The sequence below is a fragment of the Lissotriton helveticus genome, chromosome 1_1 (assembly GCF_964261635.1).
Source record: "Lissotriton helveticus chromosome 1_1, aLisHel1.1, whole genome shotgun sequence".
In the NCBI taxonomy this organism is placed as follows: Eukaryota; Metazoa; Chordata; class Amphibia; order Caudata; family Salamandridae; genus Lissotriton; species Lissotriton helveticus.
Window position 1 is genome coordinate 1866036285 of NC_136057.1, and position 21498 is coordinate 1866057782.

At 45.3% G+C, this 21498-nt stretch overlaps 1 protein-coding gene across 2 annotated transcripts in view; it reads right to left on the reverse strand.

Moving 5' to 3' along the window:
• The window catches only part of DARS2 (aspartyl-tRNA synthetase 2, mitochondrial), a 257150-nt gene that overhangs the window by 130000 nt on the left and 105652 nt on the right, over positions 1 to 21498 (reverse strand). For both annotated transcript variants that reach the window (XM_078641810.1, XM_078641802.1), the window contains one exon: positions 8484 to 8752. In XM_078641810.1, coding sequence (XP_078497936.1) covers positions 8484 to 8637 — 154 coding nt within the window. In that variant the 5' untranslated portion in view covers positions 8638 to 8752. The remainder of the gene's footprint in view (positions 1 to 8483; positions 8753 to 21498) is intronic.

Below are 21498 nucleotides of genomic sequence, written 5' to 3' on the forward strand. Positions count from 1 at the left end.
AAACATGCTGTTGAGAATGCAACTAAAATGGCCTACTTTGACCCCAAGCTACATACCGAGATCGCATTAGATGTGAGCCTGTTGGGGCTGGGGGCAATCCTTGCTCAAATAATGGTCATCCGAATGTCCAGAGATAAATTCCAGCCTATGCCAGTAGAAGCCTGTCTGAAACAGAATGTGCCTACTCTCAGCCGGAGGAGGAGTCTGGCTGTAGAATGGCCTGCAAACCTTTTCCATGTGTTTTTATATGGGAAATGTTTCACTATCATCACAGACTACCAGGCGCTGCTCAATATCATCGGCAATCCAAAAGCCAAGATGTCCCCTCATATCGAGAGGTAGGGGTTGCGACTGTAAGAATACGACTATTTGATTGTATACAAGCCAGGGAAAGATCAAAAAGCAGCTGACTACTTTTCAGAAGTGCTGCTACATCAGCACAGTTCAAAGTCCAAAGCGGCTGAAGAGTATCTCAACTTCATTGTGAAGTCCAACACGCCAGCAGCTCTATCCATTGAACAAATTGTTGCTGTGACAAACGCAAATAAAGATTTGCTCATCCTCAAAGACATCATTACAATGCACCCATGGAAGAAAAGTGTTCAACCTTTTGCTGATGATGCTGAATTTCAAAAATTCAAAAAACGTACAAGATCTCGGTCTATTTACCACCCGCGTTGGGTAAGGATGTACTGACAGAGTTAGGCAGGGTGTTAACTGACCTTCCTGATGGGACTCTGATAATGGGGGGAGACTATAACATGACGATGAATGACCTGACGGACAGGCACCCTAGGAGACAAGGGATGAGGTCAAATGAACTTATGACAGATTTTACGAAGGCATTAGGGCTTTCAGATGTAGGGCACGAACTGCAAGATACTCCAACAGACTTTACTTAACTCTCTAGTGTGCATGGCAGTCTCTCCCGGATCGACTATTTCCTGACCTATGCGGCCTCGATTGGCAATTTCAGGCGGCCTCAGACGTATCCTCGGGGCCTCTCCGATCACTCCCCAGTGGGAATAGATTTCACGCATGGTGCTCGACAGCCAAGTCACACTATAGTCATTAATCCATGGCTGCTTAAGATTCCAGATATTAGGGAGGAGCTTGGTGTGCAGACTGGTTACTTTCTGGAAGAAAATGTAGGATCTGTTGCTTCAGCACAGACGATTTGGGAGGCATACAAGGTGGTCATGAAGGTTTACGCCATCTCATTAAAAACAAAATACATAGCAAAACGACGAGAAATACTGACACAGCTAGAGGACGCACTAAAACGACTTGAGGCAGAATACACGTTCCAGCCCTCAGAGGAGACAATGAAAAGCCTAGTACTTAAAAGGGAGGAATATAAACTAAAGGCCCGCGAACACGTTAGCTAAGCAAGCGGCTACCCACCATAGACTGTATGAATTGGGGGATAGGGCTGGGAAGATGCTGGCCTGGTTGGAGAGGAGGGAGCAAAGCTCTAGATGGCTGCCCAGACTACAGACACCTACCGGAGGGACTGTATCCTGCCTGGATGCAATCGCAGAGCCATTTTCTGATTATTTTGAAGGGGTGTACTCACCATCTGCTGTATACAATGCGGAGGAGTCATGGCAACTTTTGGCGGAATGTGCTGTGCCAGCTCTCTCGGAGGTGGACAGAAATTCATTAGAGGCGGACCTCACCAATGAGGAAATCCGGAAGGCTATAGGCCAAATAAAATCAGGTAAAGCGATGGGGCTGAATTGCACTCCGATAGAATTCCTTAAGGCCACGGCCTCTCAGGTGGTTCCACATTTGAGGGTCATGTACCAGGAAAGTTGGGAAAAAGGTATTTTACCCCCGGATCAGCAACTAGCTAGCATTGCCGTTATACATAAGGCTGGTAAACCGGTAGAGGATTGCCGCTCCTATAGACCGATCACTTTAATTAATGTAGAAGCGAAGATATTGGCGAAGGTCCTTGCTACAAGACTGGGTACGGTGATATCCTCTCTGGTACACCCAGATCAACCGGGCTTCATGCCAGGACGAAATACGGCTCTCAATATTCGTCGTCTTAACAATGTGCTGGCTCGGAAGTGTTATCTAGAGGAGGATGCAGTCATACTCTCCCTTGACACGTCCATGGCGTTTGACTCCATTGAATGGACTTATATGTTCGAAGTCCTGGAAAGAATGGGACTGGGCCCCAAATTTAGATGCTGGGTGCAACTTCTGTGTACTGATATATCGGGACAAATAAGAGTAAAAAACTACACATCTAGACGGTTTTCACTCCGCAGAGGCACCAGACAGGGATACCCCTTGTCACCAATGCTATTTGCTCGGATGTTGGAGCCTCTAGCGACATGGGTACACAGAGACGTCATGACCAGGGGCCTGCGGTGGTCGCACGACTATGAAGATAGAATATCATTATACACAGACGACATAATACTTTATATGACAAACCCCTACAGATCTATCCAAATGGTCCTTGATATTTTTACCAATTTCGGAAAGTACTCCAGTTATGCTATTACCAGGAGCAAGTCAGTATTATATGTTCTGCATGGAAATGTCCCACGTCTCCCTAAAGATTGTGCTTTGAGAGTTGTGGAGGGCGGCTTTCGATATTTGGGTATCTTTGCGATGCCCGACCCAACCCTTTTTTATGATCACAACCTAGCGCCAGTGTTGACGAGACTGCAAGCAGATGTTCAACATTGGAGATCCCTCCCATTATCATTGATTGGCCGTGCTGCCCTTTTTAAAATGTTTGCTCTGCCACGGTTTTTATATATTTTACAAAATTGCCCACATAAAGTTCCAGATGCCTACTTTACAGCGGTAGAGGGTGAAGTGCACACTTTGTTATGGGATGGCAAGGCCCAGAGGATAGCGCTACCAAAATTAATGAAGGGGTGGTACGATGGAGGTATCGCATTGCCCAACATACGGTTATATTATTGGGCCTCGCAAGTGGTGATAGTAAACAGATGGAGATATGCCCCGCCAGATGACCCGGCGTGTGCTCTGGATAGGTATCAGATGGGCAGGGCTGGCTACCTCGGGGCGCTATATACTGGCTCACGAAGAACGCAGATCATAGGGCCTGCAAAACTCACACTGCAGATATGGAGACTAGCTAACTCCAGACTGGGTTGGACGAGCAGACTTACTAGGATGACACCGTTGTGGTACTCAGAGAGGTTGGGTATGCTCTGTCACCATCTGGGATTTGACAAATGGGACATGATTGGTATTTCGACGGTAGGAGATCTGATTAAGAAGGGTAAGATACTTCGGTTTGAAGAATTGCAGAAGACTTACCACTTAGCGCCTACTGAAATCTTCCGTATTTGCAAATAAGACATGCTTTGATGGCGGCCTTCCCTAGCTGCAGCGACATACCGGAGTCCTCTCCGCTAGAGGATCGTCTGTTAGATGGACAATTGCACACCAAAGCGATCTCCCTCACTTACAGGAAGCTAAGTAATAATTTACCAGACTCATTTGCACAACTAAAGGAGAAATGGGAGGGTGATTTGGGGGTCATAGAGGATGAGGATTGGAGGCAGTCGCTAATGTCTTCCAGGGAGGCTGCCAGCACACTTAGATACCGCCTTGTTCAACTTGGTGTTTTTCATCGATCATATATGACTGGAATCACTCTAGCAATGATAGGGACCAAAACTGACGATCACGGTTTCAAGGGCTGTGGGCAACCTGCCACCTTTAATCATATGATATGGGGCTGCCCAGCGATGCAAAGCCGATGGGGTCGAATCACAACACATATGCATTCTGCCCTAGGGAAGGTGATTACCCTGACTCCGAGGTTGGGCCTGCTCAACATCTGGGAGGCGACAGATCCAACTGAAACGGAACAACTAGTGACATTGGGCTTCACACTATTTAAACGAGAAATTGCCAGGGGATGGGGTGGAGTCAAGCCACCGGAAGTCACAGTGTGGAATAGGGAAATGGATACATGTATGATAGCCGAGAAGGAAGTATTTATCGCTAGGGGGTGCCCGAAGAAATGGGAAAAGAAGTGGTCAAAATGGAATGTGTACAAAGGAGATATTTGTGTGTCACCAATGGTAGAGTTAGAATTGTGGAGGACTGGGAATGGAGCACAAACCATGTAAAGTATACTTTGCCTGAACTGAGTTTATCTATGTCAATAATAATATGTGATGTAATGGGATTATCAGCACATGAGTGAAATGTCTGTCAGGAAAGCCTTCAACAGTGATGAAAACCTTTTAATGAAGGAACAACGTTGGGTGTACCGGCTGGGCACCCACCACACAGGCCTCAATGATGACATACCCTGGTCCCAACTTAACTAATAACTGAACCAAATGCGCAATGACTAGACCATCTCCTGATAATACATCCAGCTAGTGATTTCAATGTCTCCTGTATCACTATTTAAAAACGTCAGTATCACTTAATAACCCAACCCCTCCTAATCCCATCCCAAAAGAATTATCTGCTGTCCTGTCTTGGACACAATCTGCCCATCTGGACGTTTTTTACCTGTCCCTGTTCACATGAGTCAAGGACCCCCTTTTTTCCATACCCTTTTCTTCACATAACTTTAGCCATTACACTGTTTGCCGGTCGGGTGGCCTACCGCCCATGCGCGGCGACGGAACACTTTCGTCGCGCATGCGCGATCGGCTTTTCTTTCAACTGCGCATGCGCGCTACCTAACAGCATCGGCTTTACCGGAGCCGCAACTGTTCCTTCCCCCGCTATGTCCGCTATTAATTTATGAATGAGCGTGGATAATGAACACATTTATCGGCCATAATTCGGATGCCTTAGCCACAATCTGACTAGTTAAAAATGGCCACCGCGTTTACCGTCCTGACCAACTCGTGTTTATTACCACACGTGTCCCCATCTGGAGAACGATTAACCAATCTAGCTAAACAATTAACCCAATTAGTTTGACTATATAAGCCCCCGCCCAAGCTTCCTCTCTCATATTCACGGAAGCCACGGACAGAGGAGGAAGCACCACGAGGCTTTGGGTTTAGTAAGTACGGCATAGCCGGTTCCAAGACAAGCATCAGTCCCTTATGCTTTTTCTCTCCATCACGAAGCAGCCATTGAAAATCAACAGGTTTTCTTTCCTTTTTGTTCCTTTTTGTTCCTTCTCCCCATTTATTTTCAAAAACTTGCAGCTGGACCCAATATTACCCATCTGTCCTGTTTTGGCTCATGGGGCATTTCACCCCTCCTTGCAAAGTATGTATCTACCAACTTGTACATACCTTACCTAATTTAACTGTTGTACTGTGTGATTGACTGTGTGTGTTCTTCAGTTGTGGTTACGTATATAACAATATTTGGCCATTATTTCAACGCTGAATTCTGTACTTTACACAGGGCATCCAGCAACATCTGTATGTGTTTTATGTGTTAGTCTTTTCTTCACCTTCTTTCACAGGTACCTAAGAGCGAAGCGCTTTGGGATACGCGCACTTATAACTCCTGGTTCTTGTTTTTTCAGGCATACAACCAAGTATACTAGCATTAGCAAGGGCAGTGTATTTACATAAAATATATGTTCAATACACATTGATAAATTAGTACTTCACATTGTAAGGTATACACACACACTGTGGAAACAACATTTAGTGAGTGACAGGGGGATCTGACCCCGGTACTGACGAAGGGGCATGACGCCCCGAAACATGTTGACCCGCACAGGAAAGTGAGCCCACTAACTAGCTTAACCTTTCCGATATCACTTTTTTTAATAATACCAGCCAGTGCCTATTAAAAATTTTCTTTCCACTAGGCCAGGTATTTTTTAACATCACTTATCACCCCCGACCCTACTGACACTCACTCCCATTCACTCACATAGCACCCACATTAAAAAGGTGCTCCGGCGTAGTCGCTTGTTGCAGCACTGCCCCGTCCGGCAGCCGGGCGGGAAGACCCCGATGATGAAGCATGACACCAAGGGCCCTTTTGGTGTGTGAGGGGTATCTTAACACATCTAGTGTATTCCAACAACAACAGGATACACACTAACCTTCTCGGAGGTGGACCTTTTTGATTACCAGTATATTGAAATGTCTGTCATTCTTGTTAAATTAATAGTAATTTTTTTTTTTTTAAACGTACAAGATGAGATATCCATCACCCGAGAATGTATCATACTGAGAGGCTCGAGAACATTCATACCTGTGAGCCTGAGACAGGAAATCATTGAACTGCCCCATGAAGGACATTGTGGCAATGATTGTAGCCACCAAAAGAGCCCTAAGAGATTGAGCGTGCTTCCACTGCCTAGATGAACAAGTTCTGAAAGAGCTAAAAATGTGCCACCTTTGTAATTGTTTATCCCCCAAGGTGAGGCAGGATCCATTGATAATGGCTGATCTTCCTGCACATGCCAAGGAGAGAGTTGCAGGTGATTTTTTTGGGCCTCTAGGAAATGGACATCATCTCATGTTAGTCATTGATGAATGTTTACGTTTTCCTTTGGTGGAAGACCTGTCAAACGAAGACCAATGACAAAGTAATTGATCGATTGAGAACATATTTGCAGCATGGGGCCTCCCCCTACTCTGAAATCTGACCACGGCCCACCTTTCAATAGTAAAGACTTTAAGGAGTTTCTCGTTCGACTCAATGTCAAGCATCAAAAGAGTACGCCTCTCTGGCCCCAAGTCAATGGTGTTGTTGAAAGATTCATGGCCACGCTCAAGAAGGTAATTCTGCAATAATCAATAGAGGGAATCAAATTCAACTAAGCCATGTGTCAAGCCCTTCATGCCTATTGATCAATTCCGCACGCCACAATTGGTGAGAATCCTGCCACCTTATTTGGGAGAACCATCAGAACCAAGCTACAATAATGAACATCAGATCGATCAATGAATGCCGATGAGGTTATGTCACAGACGGTTCTCGAAAGAACAAGATGAAAATATATGTTGATCGGCGCCAACTCACTCAGGAAAGAAGTCTTCAAAAAAAGGCACTGGTCAAACAGAAAAGGAAGCGAAAAATGGGCACCCCTCTTGTTGATTGGCCCCAATATTTATACCACATTTCACTTTGAAGTTGGTACATGGTGCAAAGGTGCCTGTGCTGCATGCAGGATTGTATTTAGAAGGAAGGGGCACCTTCCTGCACAAAAACAACCCTGAGAGGCATATTCATCTTTCTATGAGTGCTGCAGAATCGAGCATACATAGAAAGAGGAAGTTGTGAGGAGAAATAAAGATCTTTTTCCACATTATGCCTCCCTTGGGAAGGTGTGGCACTGTGGCGCATGTCCAGGTTTAGTAATGCAATGCAGCGAGTGGCCTAGCATGGCTTCATAAATCTCAATTATTAGTCGTTTTGCGCATGCACCATATTACATGGTGCAAGTGCAATGCAACTGGCCTCATAAATATGGCCCTGAGTTTTCAGCAGTGTCGCATCAATATGGGGACATGTTGATTTTTCAGCTTTAAGCAGTAGCTAATTGACTTCGGGAATTTTATATTACAGCAGTAGTTCAATGATGCTTGGGCATATTGATGGCTCAACATTTTCTAATATGGTGGCAGATTCATTTTTTCAGACGTATAATATATCATGCTGGTTGCTGTACAGTGCACATGTCCACTAAAGGTTGCTTCAAACAGGACTTATTCACCATTTCTCTAACCATACTCATGACAGATCTATCCCTTCAGAGCCCAACCATGAGCCAGTTCCCCTCTCTTTTCAATGATGCAGCTACAGGCTCCATTATGGCACTATTCTTGGATGGGTGGACTTGATTTATAACAACAGCACAGCAGTTTTCAAAACAGTGCTTTGAATAGCAGGCGGTGTAAAATATATAGATTATAGTATGCAGGGTATTTGATCAACTTAAAATTAGTGCACATGTGTATTTCTGATGTGAGCTTTATGTCAAAGTGAGTAGCTAGGTACACTGCCATCTAGCCCAATCAAACAATCCCCTTGTACATCCCAGTCCAAGTCATACTAAGATTAGAAATTCAATAACCCATGTATTAGTCGACTCTCAAACCTACATCAAAGCTGCATTCCCCTTTGCTGGTTCGGCTGCTCCATTCAAAACTGCAACCCATTCATGTTTGATCCTCTCAGTCTTATTACCTTCTTTGAAACACATCCAATACTTTTTCCTTGCTTCCACACAAATCAGAAGCCTGCATTCTTATGCAATTGTAGGTGTCATTATTCTAAGCACACCTTTGTGACTTTGCAGGACCCGTTTTTAATTGACACATTAATACACTGTTAAGAAAAAAAACAGTTGTTGTATCAGATATAATCTGGTACTGTCAAAATTAATTGAGAGAAAAAAAAGGTGAGAGTTGCGGCTTCCTTCCCATCACCATTAATTCTTTTTTGAACCTGTCAACACATCTTTTGACCTGGAAGCCCCAGTCTGACCAAAGAACTCAAGACAAAGATGTTCTATGGCTTGGTGGTGGCCAATTTCTTACCTGTTGTGCCCTGGTCCCGCAACCGTTTTGTATTGCAAAATAGGCTCCTCTGCTGTGTCTGTACTACTTTCTTCGAGACAACCACTATTGGGGTACTGGCTAAAGTGCGATTAATGAGCCGGAAGCCATGTTGAAAAAGCATTTTGCATGGCATGTTAGCAAGGTCAGGTCCAACAGCCTCAGTTCTCACGCAGTATTTGGGCTGCTTTTGCCTTCAACTCAGATATTTCAAATTGAAAGTTGGAATCGCGCTGGATCCAGGCATGTACCTACAAAACAAAAAAAACTGCAATAAAATGGTTATTCTTCTAAGTAATTTTCTTTATAAAAGTGTTTGCGAGCTGTATTCTAGAGCAGGTCATTGATATATATACTGGATGGAAGGCCAACCAAACTTACCATACTTGCTAAGCTATAAAGTACCTCGAAGTTGTAGAACTTTCAAAAACCAGTTACCCAAAGTGACTTTTTGCAATCGTCATTGTCTATACACCCAGAATGCTCTATCCAGCAACTCACAATGATTCTTCCATGTCTTTGTGCCAATATTTATTCATTTATTTCTCGTTTTTGCAAACCACAACTCACTCAAAACGGTGTCAGAGTGCTGTATAACATAACAACAATTGGGGTTGTGATAACCCCTTACAAAGAACCAACAAACAACTAATGAAGGGAAATAGTCAAATAAATATTGAACCTTGCTCAATGTAGGTACAATATGGTGCATGGAGGAAAGAAAACATGGAATAAAAGATGAAAACAGTAGCTAAATGTCACAGGAAAGTGAGGGGGAGAATTGGGAAGGAGGCAGAGGGTTTAGGAGATTATATTTGAAGATTACTGTAAAGGAATGGGTAAACAAAATATGACTGAGAGGAAAAAAACATATGTGCAAGATTTGAGGGAAAAAGGAGCCAAGAGTTACTTGAAGATTAAGAACATCAGTAAAGTGGTATACGAAGACAGGGAGAGAGGAAAGAATGGAACGTGGAACCATGGCAAGTTAAGGAGAGGTTGTGGAAGGGTGTGAAGGACTAGTCCACGGTAGCAAGAATAATTAGTTGAAGGACACCAAGCAAACCTAGAACTTTGACTGAGAAAACTCAAGTAGAAAGGAGCAAAGGGTTTATGATAAGAAAAGGACAGATGTTGGGCAGGATGTGAAGATAGCCAAACCCCGTATTTTCAAACCAGTGCCATCTCGATCCTGCTCATTCGTAATATGAATTGACACAGCACTCAGAACAAACTTGATTTTGACTTGGTACTTCGTTAATAAGGGTTGTTATTTTGCAGCTTTTATTGCATCGTTATCGGAAGGATAAATGATGGCTGGATCAAATCTGCGATCTGCAGGTTTTAAAGGGATCTATTAAGTTCACCCCGTCCCATCCTCCTGAGCCATCTCAGCAAGACTGGCAGAGACTCGGCCCTGATCACCTGAACAAAGACAAGTTGTCTACCCAAGGAATCAAAATGGTTTTAGAATCCCGGGCTCTCTCTGGGTTTAAAGTTTACAATTTCATGTTTTCGAGATAGAAAGATACAGAGGCTTCACCTTAAAACACTTATGTCAGCTGTTGTCAAATCTGCAAAAGGGAAAATTAAGTACCAAACTGGGCTTAGCGATTGAGTATTTTCTTTAACAATTCAATGAGACAAAGCAATAGGACATCTGGCCAGGAACCCGAGCTTGCGATTGACAGTGTATTTTCTTCAGAAAGGTAAAGTCGAAACATAGTCTTTAAATGAGGGAACACGCGTTACACAACCATATCAGAAATGACCTGCTTTAGCCCAGTGTCAAAAAGGATGTCAGAATCGTGGAGATGCTCGGATTTGAAAGAAAGGTTTCTTTGTGACGACCATGTCTCTCCAACCTTGCCGTCACATATCCAAAGGGGCACTTGTTAGGGAAATGTATTCGGTCTTCAGCTTGTCTTATTTACCTATCCAAATATGTACAACACCGCCTGTGGATTATCACCTCTCTTTATCAGGGGCTGCTGCTCTCGTTTTCAGATTCAGAAAAGGGGGTGGTGATGAACAGAGTGTCTGAATTAAGCAGACCACTCTTACCCAGTCCAAAGATCAGGGCTTGATCCATCACCGTTATTTAGCTCACTGCCCCATCCCAGCTCAGAACCTGGCTATATGCAAATTAGTCTGTCCCTGGCCCAGTGCATCATGGGAACAGGGCAGACCAAACTACCAAGCCAATTCTTCACCAGAAAGGAGACAAGCTTCCGGGGACCGGTTTCTGTCATTTCAGGCGTCTTCGGCCCGGCTTGCTTGAATCCTGATGGAGCAGTGAGCAAGGGACTCATGTCTGAGTATACCCTTCCACGCTTATGGTGGACAAAATGATTCAGAAAAGGGGGTGGTGATGAACAGAGTGTCTGAATTAAGCAGACCACTCTTACCCAGTCCAAAGATCAGGGCTTGATCCATCACCGTTATTTAGCTCACTGCCCCATCCCAGCTCAGAACCTGGCTATATGCAAATTAGTCTGTCCCTGGCCCAGTGCATCATGGGAACAGGGCAGACCAAACTACCAAGCCAATTCTTCACCAGAAAGGAGACAAGCTTCCGGGGACCGGTTTCTGACATTTCAGGCGTCTTCGGCCCGGCTTGCTTGAATCCTGATGGAGCAGTGAGCAAGGGACTCATGTCTGAGTATACCCTTCCACGCTTATGGTGGACAAAATGATTCAGAAAAGGGGGTGGTGATGAACAGAGTGTCTGAATTAAGCAGACCACTCTTACCCAGTCCAAAGATCAGGGCTTGAACCATCACCGTTATTTAGCTCACTGCCCCATACCAGCTCAGAACCTGGCTATATGCAAATTAGTCTGTCCCTGGCCCAGTGCATCATGGGAACAGGGCAGACCAAACTACCAAGCCAATTCTTCACCAGAAAGGAGACAAGCTTCCGGGGACCGGTTCCTGCCATTTCAGGCGTCTTCGGCCCGGCTTGCTTGAATCCTGATGGAGCAGTGAGCGAAGGAACTCATGTCTGAGTATACCCTTCCACGCTTATGGTGGACAAAATGATTCAGAAAAGGGGGTGGTGATGAACAGAGTGTCTGAATTAAGCAGACCACTCTTACCCAGTCCAAAGATCAGGGCTTGATCCATCACCGTTATTTAGCTCACTGCCCCATCCCAGCTCAGAACCTGGCTATATGCAAATTAGTCTGTCCCTGGCCCAGTGCATCATGGGAACAGGGCAGACCAAACTACCAAGCCAATTCTTCACCAGAAAGGAGACAAGCTTCCGGGGACCGGTTTCTGCCATTTCAGGCGTCTTCGGCCCGGCTTGCTTGAATCCTGATGGAGCAGTGATGAGCAAGGGACTCATGTCTGAGTATACCCTTCCACGCTTATGGTGGACAAAATGATTCAGAAAAGGGGGTGGTGATGAACAGAGTGTCTGAATTAAGCAGACCACTCTTACCCAGTCCAAAGATCAGGGCTTGATCCATCACCGTTATTTAGCTCACTGCCCCATCCCAGCTCAGAACCTGGCTATATGCAAATTAGTCTGTCCCTGGCCCAGTGCATCATGGGAACAGGGCAGACCAAACTACCAAGCCAATTCTTCACCAGAAAGGAGACAAGCTTCCGGGGACCGGTTTCTGCCATTTCAGGCGTCTTCGGCCCGGCTTGCTTGAATCCTGGTGGAGCAGTGAGCAAGGGACTCATGTCTGAGTATACCCTTCCACGCTTATGGTGGACAAAATGATTCAGAAAAGGGGGTGGTGATGAACAGAGTGTCTGAATTAAGCAGACCACTCTTACCCAGTCCAAAGATCAGGGCTTGATCCATCACCGTTATTTAGCTCACTGCCCCATCCCAGCTCAGAACCTGGCTATATGCAAATTAGTCTGTCCCTGGCCCAGTGCATCATGGGAACAGGGCAGACCAAACTACCAAGCCAATTCTTCACCAGAAAGGAGACAAGCTTCCGGGGACCGGTTTCTGCCATTTCAGGCGTCTTCGGCCCGGCTTGCTTGAATCCTGATGGAGCAGTGAGCAAGGGACTCATGTCTGAGTATACCCTTCCACGCTTATGGTGGACAAAATGATTCAGAAAAGGGGGTGGTGATGAACAGAGTGTCTGAATTAAGCAGACCACTCTTACCCAGTCCAAAGATCAGGGCTTGATCCATCACCGTTATTAGCTCACTGCCCCATCCCAGCTCAGAACCTGGCTATATGCAAATTAGTCTGTCCCTGGCCCAGTGCATCATGGGAACAGGGCAGACCAAACTACCAAGCCAATTCTTCACCAGAAAGGAGACAAGCTTCCGGGGACCGGTTTCTGCCATTTCAGGCGTCTTCGGCCCGGCTTGCTTGAATCCTGATGGAGCAGTGAGCAAGGGACTCATGTCTGAGTATACCCTTCCACGCTTATGGTGGACAAAATGATTCAGAAAAGGGGGTGGTGATGAACAGAGTGTCTGAATTAAGCAGACCACTCTTACCCAGTCCAAAGATCAGGGCTTGATCCATCACCGTTATTTAGCTCACTGCCCCATCCCAGCTCAGAACCTGGCTATATGCAAATTAGTCTGTCCCTGGCCCAGTGCATCATGGGAACAGGGCAGACCAAACTACCAAGCCAATTCTTCACCAGAAAGGAGACAAGCTTCCGGGGACCGGTTTCTGCCATTTCAGGCGTCTTCGGCCCGGCTTGCTTGAATCCTGATGGAGCAGTGAGCAAAGGACTCATGTCTGAGTATACCCTTCCACGCTTATGGTGGACAAAATGATTCAGAAAAGGGGGTGGTGATGAACAGAGTGTCTGAATTAAGCAGACCACTCTTACCCAGTCCAAAGATCAGGGCTTGATCCATCACCGTTATTTAGCTCACTGCCCCATCCCAGCTCATAACCTGGCTATATGCAAATTAGTCTGTCCCTGGCCCAGTGCATCATGGGAACAGGGCAGACCAAACTACCAAGCCAATTCTTCACCAGAAAGGAGACAAGCTTTCGGGGACCGGTTTCTGCCATTTCAGGCGTCTTCGGCCCGGCTTGCTTGAATCCTGATGGAGCAGTGAGCAAGGGACTCATGTCTGAGTATACCCTTCCACGCTTATGGTGGACAAAATGATTCAGAAAAGGGGGTTCTGAAACTGGGATGGTGCAATGAGCTAAAAAACGGTGTTGGATCTAGCCCTGATCTCTTGACTGGGTGAGAGTACTCTGCTTAATTCAGAGACTCTGTCCATCACCACCCCTTGTTGTAAATTATTTTGTCCACCCTAAGCGTGGAAGGGTATACTCAGATGTGAGTCCCTTGCTCATTGCACCATCAGGATTCAAGCAAGCCGGGCCGAAGACGCCTGAAATGGCAGAAACCGGTCCCCGGAAGCTTGTTTCCTTCCCAGTGTAAGAATTGGCTTTTGTAGTCTGGTCTGCCCTGTTCCCATGATGCACTGGGCCAGGGACAGACTAATTTGCATACAGCCAGGTTCTGAAACTGGGATGGTGCAATGAGCTAAAAAACGGTGTTGGATCTAGCCCTGATCTCTTGACTGGGTGAGAGTACTCTGCTTAATTCAGAGACTCTGTCCATCACCACCCCTTGTTGTAAATTATTTTGTCCACCCTAAGCGTGGAAGGGTATACTCAGATGTGAGTCCCTTGCTCATTGCACCATCAGGATTCAAGCAAGCCGGGCCGAAGACGCCTGAAATGGCAGAAACCGGTCCCCGGAAGCTTGTTTCCTTCCCAGTGTAAGAATTGGCTTTTGTAGTCTGGTCTGCCCTGTTCCCATGATGCACTGGGCCAGGGACAGACTAATTTGCATACAGCCAGGTTCTGAAACTGGGATGGTGCAATGAGCTAAAAAACGGTGTTGGATCTAGCCCTGATCTCTTGACTGGGTGAGAGTACTCTGCTTAATTCAGAGACTCTGTCCATCACCACCCCTTGTTGTAAATTATTTTGTCCACCCTAAGCGTGGAAGGGTATACTCAGATGTGAGTCCCTTGCTCATTGCACCATCAGGATTCAAGCAAGCCGGGCCGAAGACGCCTGAAATGGCAGAAACCGGTCCCCGGAAGCTTGTTTCCTTCCCAGTGTAAGAATTGGCTTTTGTAGTCTGGTCTGCCCTGTTCCCATGATGCACTGGGCCAGGGACAGACTAATTTGCATACAGCCAGGTTCTGAAACTGGGATGGTGCAATGAGCTAAAAAACGGTGTTGGATCTAGCCCTGATCTCTTGACTGGGTGAGAGTACTCTGCTTAATTGAGAGACTCTGTCCATCACCACCCCTTGTTGTAAATTATTTTGTCCACCCTAAGCGTGGAAGGGTATACTCAGATGTGAGTCCCTTGCTCATTGCACCATCAGGATTCAAGCAAGCCGGGCCGAAGACGCCTGAAATGGCAGAAACCGGTCCCCGGAAGCTTGTTTCCTTCCCAGTGTAAGAATTGGCTTTTGTAGTCTGGTCTGCCCTGTTCCCATGATGCACTGGGCCAGGGACAGACTAATTTGCATACAGCCAGGTTCTGAAACTGGGATGGTGCAATGAGCTAAAAAACGGTGTTGGATCTAGCCCTGATCTCTTGACTGGGTGAGAGTACTCTGCTTAATTCAGAGACTCTGTCCATCACCACCCCTTGTTGTAAATTATTTTGTCCACCCTAAGCGTGGAAGGGTATACTCAGATGTGAGTCCCTTGCTCATTGCACCATCAGGATTCAAGCAAGCCGGGCCGAAGACGCCTGAAATGGCAGAAACCGGTCCCCGGAAGCTTGTTTCCTTCCCAGTGTAAGAATTGGCTTTTGTAGTCTGGTCTGCCCTGTTCCCATGATGCACTGGGCCAGGGACAGACTAATTTGCATACAGCCAGGTTCTGAAACTGGGATGGTGCAATGAGCTAAAAAACGGTGTTGTATCTAGCCCTGATCTCTTGACTGGGTGAGAGTACTCTGCTTAATTCAGAGACTCTGTCCATCACCACCCCTTGTTGTAAATTATTTTGTCCACCCTAAGCGTGGAAGGGTATACTCAGATGCGAGTCCCTTGCTCATTGCACCATCAGGATTCAAGCAAGCCGGGCCGAAGACGCCTGAAATGGCAGAAACCGGTCCCCGGAAGCTTGTTTCCTTCCCCGTGTAAGAATTGGCTTTTGTAGTCTGGTCTGCCCTGTTCCCATGATGCACTGGGCCAGGGACAGACTAATTTGCATACAGCCAGGTTCTGAAACTGGGATGGTGCAATGAGCTAAAAAACGGTGTTGGATCTAGCCCTGATCTCTTGACTGGGTGAGAGTACTCTGCTTAATTCAGAGACTCTGTCCATCACCACCCCTTGTTGTAAATTATTTTGTCCACCCTAAGCGTGGAAGGGTATACTCAGATGTGAGTCCCTTGCTCATTGCACCATCAGGATTCAAGCAAGCCGGGCCGAAGACGCCTGAAATGGCAGAAACCGGTCCCCGGAAGCTTGTTTCCTTCCCAGTGTAAGAATTGGCTTTTGTAGTCTGGTCTGCCCTGTTCCCATGATGCACTGGGCCAGGGACAGACTAATTTGCATACAGCCAGGTTCTGAAACTGGGATGGTGCAATGAGCTAAAAAACGGTGTTGGATCTAGCCCTGATCTCTTGACTGGGTGAGAGTACTCTGCTTAATTCAGAGACTCTGTCCATCACCACCCCTTGTTGTAAATTATTTTGTCCACCCTAAGCGTGGAAGGGTATACTCAGATGTGAGTCCCTTGCTCATTGCACCATCAGGATTCAAGCAAGCCGGGCCGAAGACGCCTGAAATGGCAGAAACCGGTCCCCGGAAGCTTGTTTCCTTCCCAGTGTAAGAATTGGCTTTTGTAGTCTGGTCTGCCCTGTTCCCATGATGCACTGGGCCAGGGACAGACTAATTTGCATACAGCCAGGTTCTGAAACTGGGATGGTGCAATGAGCTAAAAAACGGTGTTGGATCTAGCCCTGATCTCTTGACTGGGTGAGAGTACTCTGCTTAATTCAGAGACTCTGTCCATCACCACCCCTTGTTGTAAATTATTTTGTCCACCCTAAGCGTGGAAGGGTATACTCAGATGTGAGTCCCTTGCTCATTGCACCATCAGGATTCAAGCAAGCCGGGCCGAAGACGCCTGAAATGGCAGAAACCGGTCCCCGGAAGCTTGTTTCCTTCCCAGTGTAAGAATTGGCTTTTGTAGTCTGGTCTGCCCTGTTCCCATGATGCACTGGGCCAGGGACAGACTAATTTGCATACAGCCAGGTTCTGAAACTGGGATGGTGCAATGAGCTAAAAAACGGTGTTGGATCTAGCCCTGATCTCTTGACTGGGTGAGAGTACTCTGCTTAATTCAGAGACTCTGTCCATCACCACCCCTTGTTGTAAATTATTTTGTCCACCCTAAGCGTGGAAGGGTATACTCAGATGTGAGTCCCTTGCTCATTGCACCATCAGGATTCAAGCAAGCCGGGCCGAAGACGCCTGAAATGGCAGAAACCGGTCCCCGGAAGCTTGTTTCCTTCCCAGTGTAAGAATTGGCTTTTGTAGTCTGGTCTGCCCTGTTCCCATGATGCACTGGGCCAGGGACAGACTAATTTGCATACAGCCAGGTTCTGAAACTGGGATGGTGCAATGAGCTAAAAAACGGTGTTGGATCTAGCCCTGATCTCTTGACTGGGTGAGAGTACTCTGCTTAATTCAGAGACTCTGTCCATCACCACCCCTTGTTGTAAATTATTTTGTCCACCCTCAGCGTGGAAGGGTATACTCAGATGTGAGTCCCTTGCTCATTGCACCATCAGGATTCAAGCAAGCCGGGCCGAAGACGCCTGAAATGGCAGAAACCGGTCCCCGGAAGCTTGTTTCCTTCCCAGTGTAAGAATTGGCTTTTGTAGTCTGGTCTGCCCTGTTCCCATGATGCACTGGGCCAGGGACAGACTAATTTGCATACAGCCAGGTTCTGAAACTGGGATGGTGCAATGAGCTAAAAAACGGTGTTGGATCTAGCCCTGATCTCTTGACTGGGTGAGAGTACTCTGCTTAATTCAGAGACTCTGTCCATCACCACCCCTTGTTGTAAATTGCTCTCGTTTTCAGGGCACCAGATTTAAGGGGTATTTCTAATTGCATTGTCTTCTCTATTGCAGGGTCTCACTGCTTTAATTTGTTTCACAGACTGTAGGGCACTTCATGCAGGAATGTAGCGTCTCTATAGCAGAGGTTGTCTTGTCTCCCTTGTGGTAACACATTCTAGGTAGCATTTACTGCTAGAATAGCCTAAGAGGCAGAGAGACTCGGCACTCCCCAAGAAGTACCAGGATCAAGGTGACACATTCTGCTAAAAGGTCTAACACTGTGTCAAGCAGCTTTGGTCTCTTGTGTTATCTATACCCACGAGACACATCATGGGCAAATGTTCTCTCTGTTTTAGAAGTCGGTGCTATCCTAAAGTGAAGCGCTCCTGCCTAGGCAAATATACCGGGAGATAACATACAGAATTTTCCTAGGCTTTACAGAGGTTTTATCTTGTAGTTGTCATGAGACAATGAATGCTGGCCACATATACAACTTGGTTGAGGTAATATGAGCAATGTTCCAGCAACTGAAAAGTACAACCTTGCAGTTTAAACAAAGAGTTGTGTATTTACCATCAATGTGATAACATACAGCCCATGCATAACTATTTGAGACTGTATAATCTTGCAGCGGACAAGGTTGGAATGCTTTACCGCCAGATTGCCTGCCTGCCTGCTTGAGGGACTGGGAGTCCTAGGAGTCTTCTGGCCCCAGAGGGAGGAACTGCTGTTTTCTCTCACGCTTTTAAGCACCCATCAACTCCCACTGCGCGGGATGAGCACAGACCGCGCAGCGGGTCAAGGGCGGACCCGTCATTGCCAGGAAGAGGCAGGGCAGGGACACCTCCCTTACGTTTTGCTAACCGGAACTCTCTGGGTGTTGCTAACCTTACCTTAAAGTACTGTGCTTATGCAATAGTTTCTCTACCCATTTGGACTGGGCTATGTACTACTTCTTTACTCAACGCTATTTTTATAGTATCCTAAAGTGGGGTGCTCAAAGACTCTAATTTGTTCCATAGGCTATCAGTTAACTCGCCAAGAAGACCATACAGCCCACTGGGACATCTATTGTTACTAACTGTTGACTGAGATATCTTGTGTTGTATCCTGGACTGAGGGTGGGCAAAAACATTCTGGGGGGGGGCGCTCCTGAGGCAAAGGTACTACCTGTCCAACGCGTGTGGCAGAGCAAAAGATTCTAGCTTTACTTGCAGAGCCATACTGAGATAAAATATATGGTATGTTCTGAGCATTATAGTAATAAAGACAAACAATAAATTAATTAAATGAAGTTTGGATCTGCCATACGATGTAGCACAGTAGTACGGGCAAGTAGAGTATATATATAAATATGCAAATCAAACAAAATGGCCACTGAAATGTTCTTTTGACAAAGGTCTAGGGCCGACCAAAATGTGGCAGGTGATACTTTTTGTAGCTTTGCACAATTCACACTTAGTCAATGTTTTTTAGGCAGATTTGTGATAATTGATTTAATATAAATGCAGTATTTTATACCTGAGCTGGAGTACTTGCTGCTGTTTCATTCAACATGCTATGCCTTCACTGTTGCTAATTAGCTGTAGCCACTGCAGTTTCGGTATTAGTAGGAAAGTGCCCCTTTTTGTATTGTCACCCCCACTTTTTGCTCCAAGTGCTGATGGTTATGACTCTGAAAGTGAACTGGAGTCTGCTGCCCTGATCCCAGTGCGTGTGCTCTCTCCTAAAACTGTTATGTTCGACTTGGCAATCCCAAATTGGCAAAAGCTTTACCCTCTTATACATCCCTAGTATATGGAACCAGGGGTACCAAGGACATTGGTGATAAAGGGTTCCCCTGGGCTGCAGCATGAGATTGTGCCACACTGAGCGACACATGCAACCTACTGACAGTAAGCCTGCCATTGCAGACTGCAGGAGCAGCGGAAACTGCTCGAACTCTATTGTGCCCTTACCATGTGTGGCACAGTCACATTGATAGATATATATATATATATATATTCACTGAAAAAACCATAGGTTATAGACCATATATAGTTAGGAATTAGCATTTAAAAAACCTTATTTTACTCACACAAAACCATTGAAATTCCATATATAGTTAGTTGCACTAACTATATATCGCGCACCCGCAATCCACTGCTGATCATGTCACATATTACATCATTCATGACATGGTCAGTGACATCACTGATGACATCACTGATGACATCTCAAATGACATCACTGATGACATCACTGATGACATCTCAAATGACATCACTGATGACATCACTGATGACATCTCAAATGACATCACTGATGACTACATCCAGTGACTGTATAATTCTGTAAAGTTAAAATATGTCTTACATATTGAAGAATGAGTGGATGTATAAGTGTCTTGATGAAGGATTTAGTAGGGGCATGGCTGACTGTATGAGTGACTGATTAAATGTGTCTCACTGAGTGCATGGGTTAGTGACTAAACTGTTTTAATTTGTGCATCATTATGTCTGTTGTTCTGTAAACTGCTGCATGTGTTGATCATTAGCTATATGATTAACTGTATGGGTTATTGATTGGTTGCCCAAGCATTTGTATGGGAGACTGAGTGTGTGTGTGGGTGGCTGGGAGGTGTATGACTCTCTGCATAGATGTGTGAGCAGTTGATTGACTAGATGTATGGGTTCAAAAGTGCATGTGGAAACAGCTGTATGGGCGGTTGACTGTGTGCATGAGTGTATTGGTGAGTGAATGGATATCTCAGTGCTACATGTCAAAGTAAGTACATATGTAAAACACAGTACATGTGAGAGTTGACATATATAAATAACTGTGCATAAGAGCCAGTGAATGTGTGAGTGGCTGTATGGATCATTGTGAACTTGTATCCAGGATTGTATAAGTGAGTAAATATGTTTTAGTATATGTTTGAATAAGTAAGGTGTGTATAACTGTATAGTTGAGGAAATGGAGGTGTGATTGATTCTTTGCATGACTGACTAAGTGTCTGAGTAACTCCATGGATGAGTGACAGTCTATGAGTGTCTGTTTACACTGAGTGTATCTAAGGTTATATTAGAGTCTGAAGAGGTTCATCGTATTATCACATGAATGATGTCATCAGTGATGTGATCAGTAATGTCAAATGAGATGTCATCAGTGATGTCATCAGTGATGTCATCAGTGATGTCATTTGAGATGTCATCAGTGATGTCATCAGTGATGTCATTTGAGATGTCATCAGTGATGTCATCAGTGATGTCACTGACCATGTCATGAATGATGTAATATGTGACATGATCAGCAGTGGATTGCGGGTGCGCGATATATAGTTAGTGCAACTAACTATATATGGAATTTCAATGGTTTTGTGTGAGTAAAATAAGGTTTTTTAAATGCTAATTCCTAACTATATATGGTCTATAACCTATGGTTTTTTCAGTGAATTTTCAAGGTTTTGTAAATGCTAATTCCTAACTATATATGGTCTATAACCTATGGTTTTTTCAGTGAATTTCAATGGTTTTTTAATAGCAAATATCATAAGCTGTCGAATGTCAAGTACGTGGTAAGTGAAAACATTTTCGTGTTTATGCACACTGATCTGCTTTGAATGGTGCCCCCCCCCCTCATTTCTATTAGGAGTACTCTCTCTTTGCAGATAGTGAAAGGTAGTTAACGCAGGCCTTTGCCCCCGTTGTAATCCGTCGTGCCTGCTTCTCTCTCCATTTGATTGATTGTTATCCAAGTATTTACTGTTTTAGAATTAGTTCTCTTTGGTTCATTCTCTATTTACAAACAAACACAGAGTCGCAATACTCTGTTTAGTCTTTGCAGATAACGAAAAATCGTGTAAAAATAAAGAAAAGGAATCGAGCAAAATCAGTAGGCCACTAATGGGATCTCTTTTTGACCTCTCTAAAATAGAAACATTAGGAACAACCCCTCATGACA